This window comes from Puntigrus tetrazona, chromosome 11, assembly GCF_018831695.1.
Source record: "Puntigrus tetrazona isolate hp1 chromosome 11, ASM1883169v1, whole genome shotgun sequence".
NCBI classification, from domain to species: Eukaryota; Metazoa; Chordata; class Actinopteri; order Cypriniformes; family Cyprinidae; genus Puntigrus; species Puntigrus tetrazona.
In genome coordinates, this window is record NC_056709.1 from 11,171,011 (window position 1) to 11,178,510 (window position 7,500).

Sequence of the window (7,500 nt, forward strand, 5' to 3'; positions counted from 1 at the left end):
CCATAAATCCCTCCGAAAGAATCCAGAAAAGCAGCTTAGGGCTGCTGGGAATGCTGGAGCTCTGGAAGAGGCACATGTTTAGATCCTTGTGACTCCAGACAGAATCACTGATCCATCCACAGAGAATGTGGGCCACTAACAATCAACAGAAGAACCGCTCCCAGCACCGTTCCTAATAGTTCAACACGTTCACGCTGTTCGAGGATCTTTAATCAGTTAAACATGACTGGTTTTATTTTGAACCTAGTTACTTATTGTATATTAATTATCAGCTTTTTAATCAACTCACAAACCCCAGACTCCAGAGTAAAGGAAGATTTTACATTAGTTTTGTAGCGTTACTTTATACATACATTATAAATTAGTAATTAAAATAATAATAATTTAATTATCAATAATAAAAAAATTAATGCTTAATAAAAAAAAAAATATATATATATATATATATATATATATATATATATATATATATATATATATATATATATATATATATATATATACATATAATATATTTATTTATATCTATATATATATTTATTTTATTATTATTTTTTTAATTAAATGAATATTTGTACAAATAAGATATGGCTTTATTATAAGTTATACTACTACTATACTTAAATTCTGTAGCACTGTCCAGAAGCTGTTGGTGCTTTTATTAATATTACTCTTAATTAGTATTATTATATATATGATATTATATATATATATATATATATATATATATATATATATATATATATATATATATATATATATATATATATATATATATATATATATATATAAAAAATACCAATATATAATAACATATTAAAAAACCTAACTGATTATAAATGATGATATTTAATAAATGACATCATTAAAGCGTAGAGCAGGGATGTTTGAGTGTAGAGAAGAAGAGGTGAAGCCCAGCTCTAAAGCTAGAGATTAGTTCACACACACAGCAGCCCTCGCTCGTTTGTTTCCTGGACGTTTGGAAACGATTCAGTTTACATCATAGGTGCATTCTGGGAAGACACTTGCCTTTAAGATCTCGAAGTAATGCAGACAGTGGTAGACGGGTGTGAGGAGTAACCGAGGTAAAACATACTGCACCGCCTCTTTGAAGCCTTCACAGATGGACTGAAACACACACACACACACACACACACACACACAGGTCAGCTCATCTACACACACTGCTGGACACAATCATCCCAGTCTCTCGGTGACCTCTGACCTGCAGGTAGATGGCCGCGCCGGGTTTGGACAGCTGACTCAGGAAGTGGTCGTGGAAGCCGCTGCGCAGGATATCCTGTGCGTACGTCTCATAGGGGTCAAAGGCCAGCTCCTGAAAATGGCCCACACCTCAGAGTTAATCGACAGCAAGAAAAACAAGTGCTTCAAACAATACACACACTCCAGAAAACACAACACACACACACACACACACACACAACCATCTTACTAGCAGTGCTAAAGGGACACCGCTTAGAAAATACATGAATTATAATAAGAATTACTTTTACCAATGTTACAAATAAATATAATCTTTTTAAAATTATATTTTTATTAAATAAAATACATATTTGTATTTCAGTAATAATAATAAAACATTAAAATATTTAATTTAATTTAAAAATATTAAATTATTTAATATTATTATACACTGATAATACTAATAATTAAAAAATTAAATTAAATTTTTTTATTGAAAATTACATTAAATTACTACCATTATTATTATGGGTTGAAATAATATTATGAAACACAAATATGAAATAAAAATATTAAATTATGCAATAATTATTAAACATGTTTTCATTAATAATAAAGAAATAAATATAAAAACATTTTAAAAAGGACTTTATTATGCCATATAATAGGGTGAGGAAGAAAACCAAAAAAATATATTACTTTATATATTTAATATATTAATTATATATTAAATATTAAATATATTTTAAAATAACTTTAAAAGTGGTATTGGATTATTATTAGTTATTTATCAATTAAATTAAAAACAGTTTTTAAAGTTATAATAACTTCAATAAGTTCTCGTAACAACTTAATTAAATTTGTTATAAATTGTAACAGTAATATTAAATAAAATAATTTATCAGATATTAGTTTTAAATCAAGTAAATTAAAATATTACTAGTACTATCGTAATTAAAATTATGTAAATGTATATTAAACAATTTGAATATTATAAGCAATTAAAATTATTACTGTTATTAATAAGAATTAAACACTTTAAAAGTGTTTAATTAATATTAATTATTTAATATATTATTAAATAAAATGATTAAATCGTTACTACAATTACTTTAATAAAACATTAAAAATTAAAAATTTTATTAGAAATTCTAATGTAAATATAAAAAAATAAAATAAAATAAAAAAAACATGAATTCATTGACTTTCAAGTCTAGGTCTGACTGTAGACCCTGCACTTAATTGAATGGTTTCTGACCTCGGCCAGGTCCTCGAAGCAGCTGCCCACGAGCGGGTGAGGACTGCACTCGTCGGTCATCTCCACCGTGTCCTCGATCAGCCCCAGCAGCTTGACCGTCACCTCGTGGATGTCCACGATCCGGCTGAAGATGTTCTCCACGTCCTGCAGAACACAAGAGCACACGTTCTGAGGAGCTCCGCGTTTCATTTCAGCTTCTCCAGATCAATAAACCACCTCTCCGCTGATGAGCGGACAACATCTGTCTGAGACACAACTATTAGAAACTCTGGAATCTTTAAAGTTGTTCAAATGAAGCTCTCAGCAATGAATACTACTAATCAGAAAAGAAGTTTTGATGTATTTCAAGTAGAAAATGTACAAAATATCTTCGTGGAACATGATCTTTACTTAATATCCTAATGACTTAAGCATAAAAGATAAATGTATAATTTTGTGTATTATTGTGTATTGAAAGATGTTCACATACAGTCCAAAATAGAAACTAATAGTTGTATTTATGAAATCGAGCTGGTTCAAAGGTTCATCCCCTGGCTCTTAACGCCGTGTTGTTCTCTGAACAATCCTTCAGCTCCCACAAATCCTTTGGTTTTCCAGCACTTTAATGTATCTGAACCCTTTTCAAGAGTGACTGTAGGATGTAGCTGGGGCGTGAAAACTTCTGAACTTAAAGATCAAGGGACATTTATCTTATTTTGTTTTCTGGGAAACATGTAAGTATGTTTCTTAGCCTCTGAAGGGCAGGGAAAATAAAAAAAATATAGGATTTTTAGGCAAGAAAAATTTAAATTGCTGAAAAGTTTTGACACCCCGGCTCTTGATGCATGGTTTCTGCTTGAAGAAGGGTCTGAACTTTGGTCAGTAGAGCTGTGAGATGGAGGAGATGGAGGAGCAGGACTCACGTGTGGGGAGAAGAGCATGGTGTTGGAGGCGAAGGGCTCGCGGAAAACCTTGATGATGAGGTTCAGGTCGCGCAGATACTGACGCACCTCCGCCATGAAGGCCTTCACCAGGTCATAGTACATCTGCTCCTCGGCCGCAGACGGCTCCTCGTCCAGAGGAAACACACTGATGTCCTCCTCCACCTGATGGAACATGTCCATCAGCACCTGCAGGCACACACGGGGGCGGAGTCAGAGATGGGGCTGGGAGGGGCCTGAGAGAGAGACAGAGCTGGGCGGAGTCAGAGGCGGAGCCGGGAGGGGCCTGAGAGAAAGACAGAGGTGGGCGGGGGCCTGAGAGCGACAGAGACTGAGCTGGGCGGAGTCAGAGACAGCTGGGTGGGGCCTGAGAGAGAGACAGAGACAGCTGGGTGGAGAAAGAGACGGAGCTGGGAGGGGCCTGAGTGAAAGACAGATACGGAGCTGGGTGGAATTAGAGACAGAGCTGGGAGGAGCCTAAAAGAGAGACAGAGACAGAGCTGGGTGGAGTCAGAGACAGCTGGGTGGGGCCTGAGAGAGAGACAGAGACAGCTGGGTGGAGTCAGAGCTGGGAGGGGCCTGAGAGAGAGACAGAGATGGAGCTGGGCGGAGTCAGAGACAGAGTTGGGAGGGGCCTGAATGAGAGACAGATACGAAGCTGGGTGGAATCAGAGACAGAGCTGGGAGGAGCCTAAGAGAGAGACAGAGACAGAGCTGGGCGGGGCCTGAGAGGGTGTCAGAGACAGCTGGGTGGAGTCAGAGAAAGAGCTGGGAGGGGCCTGAGAGAAAGTGGGCACTGCAGCAATCGATCTGTGTTTAAAAGTACTACAAAACTTTTGACAGTTGATGGTTCCCCTCTTTATACTCTCTGATGTCATACACCAATCAATCACTAGCAATAATACTACTAATAATAATCTGAATTATAATAATAAAATGATGAACATAAATATTATTATTATTATAAAGTTACTTTTTATATACAAATCTTTTAAAATTATTATTTTAGTTATAAAATATTGTTTTTAATATTTGTTTTACAGTTAAATAACACAATAATATTTCGTATTGTGTTTTTATTTAGTATTTTTATTTAGTAGTAGTAGTAGTAATAATAATAATAATAATAATAACACTAATATTATCATTAGAATTATTATTATGTAAAATAAAATTACTATATTTTATTTTCTTAAGTACTAAACCAAAATATAATTATTACCATACATTTAAATAGAAATCATCCGAATTACCTTTAAATGTAATTACTTTTTAAATTACATAATTTTTATTATTATTATTGATTCATTATTGTTACTATTATATTATATTAGCATAAAAATAATTGTTTTGCTTTTACAGTTAAATGTTACAGTCACAGTATGTCTTATTTAGTTTTTTTTTTATATTCAGCAGTAGTAAGAATTATTCTCTTATATCTATACTGATACAGAATCACGCATGTCCTACAAGCAAGCAGAGCCCAGCTGTATATGAGAGACGGTACCTTATCAGCACACATGGCCACGGTGATGTCCTGCTGAGAGATCTCATAGTGCCGAATGTTTCTCACGTAGTTCCCGGCCAGCTTCAGGATATCAGCAGAGATGTACTCCAGCACTGCCACGATGTACACCGACACCTGATGATCGATCTTATACCCCAGAACCTCCTGCAGGAGACACAGAGGAGCCAGGGAAGCACACTACAGACTACTGAGTGATGATGAGGAGCCTCAGCGCCCTCGTCTGGACACCGGCGGGACACTTCATCAAATAAGTGTAAAAACATCAGCGATCTTTTTCTGCATCTGCACTAAATTCATATTTTTGCTCAGTTTGAGTGTCTGAATAAAATCGAGCTGGTTTTTTTTTTTCTCCATTTTCTCAATACATTAAACTATGAGCCACAAAAGCCTAATGGCCAAATATAAATTATTATTATTGCTGTTATTATTACTACCAGTACTTCCATTGTTGCTATGAAAAAATTATATTTTCAAATTAAATATACCATTATTAATTACAATACTATTTAAGTTCCTACTATTATTATGATGATTCATTAAAATAATTATTGTTCAAATGAAAATGATTACTATCCTTATTAATATTAATAATGCATTATAAATTATAATAATATGATTTAAAATATATTAATTTAATAATAAATTATTTACTATAATAATCATGCTTTTAAAAATACAATTATTGTTAGAAATTGACCATATAATTAAAACTAAAAATAAAAAAATAGGTCCCTTAGGCTTCTCTGGCATTTAGTGCATTTGAAGTGAAAGTACTTGAACGTAAGTACCAGATGTAAGTGTCCGCTCTGGGGTGTGTGTGTGTGTGTGTGTGTGTGTGTGTGTGAGGGAGCGGACCTTGAGCAGCGGGTGGATCTTGTCGACGGGCAGCGCCAGCGGGTTCCTCCTCTTCCTCTTCTCGATGGCTGCCTGAGCGTCGGCGATGGCCCATTTCTCGATGGGGTGAGGAAAACTTCTCTGAACACGCTCCTAAAGAACACACACATACACACACACACACACACACACACACACACACACACACACACACACCTGGATCAAAGACTGAGAGACGAGCAGAACACAGTCACAGAGAGATGATGATTTGATGATGATGATGATGAAGATTAGAGTCAACAACCATAACCAAGCTTTCTGTTGTGTGATAGATAATTGTGAAGTAACCCCAGAAATAAATCAGTATATTACTATAATTTTTAAACATCATGTGACGCTGAAGACTGGAGACTGCTTCACCTCCACGTCCTGAACGGTGCGCGGCTGAGCCTGACACAGAGTGTTCAACAGAACCAGGATCAGACCCTCGATGTACTGCAGAGCTTCCTGCTGAGACGACAGCTTCGGGTGAACCTGACTCAGCACCTGAGAGAGAGAGACACCACCATTACTAAGAGAGAGAGAGAGAGAGAGAGAGAGAGAGAGAGAGAGAGAGAGAGAGAGAGAGAGAGAGAGAGAGAGAGAGAGAGAGACAGAGAGAGAGAGAGAGAGAGAGAGAGAGAGAGAGAGAGAGAGAGAGAGAGAGAGAGAGAGAGAGAGAGAGAGAGAGAGAGAGAGAGAGAGAGAGAGAGAGAGAGAGAGAGAGAGAGAGAGAGAGAGAGAGAGAGAGAGAGAGAGAGAGAGAGAGAGAGAGAGAGAGAGAGAGAGAGAGAGAGAGAGAGAGAGACAGAGAGAGAGAGAGAGAGAGAGAGAGAGAGAGAGAGAGAGAGAGAGAGAGAGAGAGAGAGAGAGAGAGAGAGAGAGAGAGAGAGAGAGAGAGAGAGAGAGAGAGAGAGAGAGAGAGAGAGAGAGAGAGAGAGAGAGAGAGAGAGAGAGAGAGAGAGAGAGAGAGAGAGAGAGAGAGAGAGAGAGAGAGAGAGAGAGAGAGAGAGAGAGAGAGAGAGAGAGAGAGACAGAGAGAGAGAGAGAGAGAGAGAGAGAGAGACAGAGAGAGAGAGAGAGAGACAGAGAGAGAGAGAGAGAGAGAGAGAGAGAGAGAGAGAGAGAGAGAGAGAGAGAGAGAGAGAGAGAGAGAGAGAGACAGAGAGAGAGAGAGAGAGAGAGAGAGAGAGAGAGAGAGAGAGAGAGAGAGAGAGAGAGAGAGAGAGAGAGAGAGAGAGAGAGAGAGAGAGAGAGACAGAGAGAGAGAGAGAGAGAGAGAGAGAGAGAGAGAGAGAGAGAGACAGAGAGAGAGAGAGAGAGAGAGAGAGAGAGAGAGAGAGAGAGAGAGAGACAGAGAGAGAGAGAGAGAGAGAGAGAGAGAGAGAGAGAGAGAGAGAGAGAGAGAGAGACAGAGAGAGAGAGAGAGAGAGAGAGAGAGAGAGAGAGAGAGAGAGAGAGAGAGAGAGAGAGAGAGAGAGAGAGAGAGAGAGAGAGAGAGAGAGACAGAGAGAGAGAGAGAGAGAGAGAGAGAGAGAGAGAGAGAGAGAGAGAGAGAGAGAGAGAGAGAGAGAGAGACAGAGAGAGAGAGAGAGAGAGAGAGAGAGAGAGAGAGAGAGAGAGAGAGAGAGAGAGAGAGAGAGAGAGAGAGAGAGAGAGAGAGAGAGAGAGAGAGAGAGAGAGAGAGAGAGAGAGAGAGAGAGAGAGAGAGAGAGAGA

General features: G+C 37.7%; 1 protein-coding gene across 2 annotated transcripts in view; it reads right to left on the reverse strand.

Moving 5' to 3' along the window:
- Window positions 1-7,500, reverse strand: part of sos1 (son of sevenless homolog 1 (Drosophila)) — a 34,033-nt gene that overhangs the window by 22,271 nt on the left and 4,262 nt on the right. For both annotated transcript variants that reach the window (XM_043252956.1, XM_043252955.1), the window contains exons 2-8: window positions 6,164-6,289; window positions 5,765-5,896; window positions 4,889-5,053; window positions 3,364-3,570; window positions 2,462-2,605; window positions 1,226-1,336; window positions 1,030-1,128 (exon numbers count right to left, since the gene is read on the reverse strand). In XM_043252956.1, the coding sequence (XP_043108891.1) occupies window positions 1,030-1,128; window positions 1,226-1,336; window positions 2,462-2,605; window positions 3,364-3,570; window positions 4,889-5,053; window positions 5,765-5,896; window positions 6,164-6,289 (984 nt within the window). The remainder of the gene's footprint in view (window positions 1-1,029; window positions 1,129-1,225; window positions 1,337-2,461; window positions 2,606-3,363; window positions 3,571-4,888; window positions 5,054-5,764; window positions 5,897-6,163; window positions 6,290-7,500) is intronic.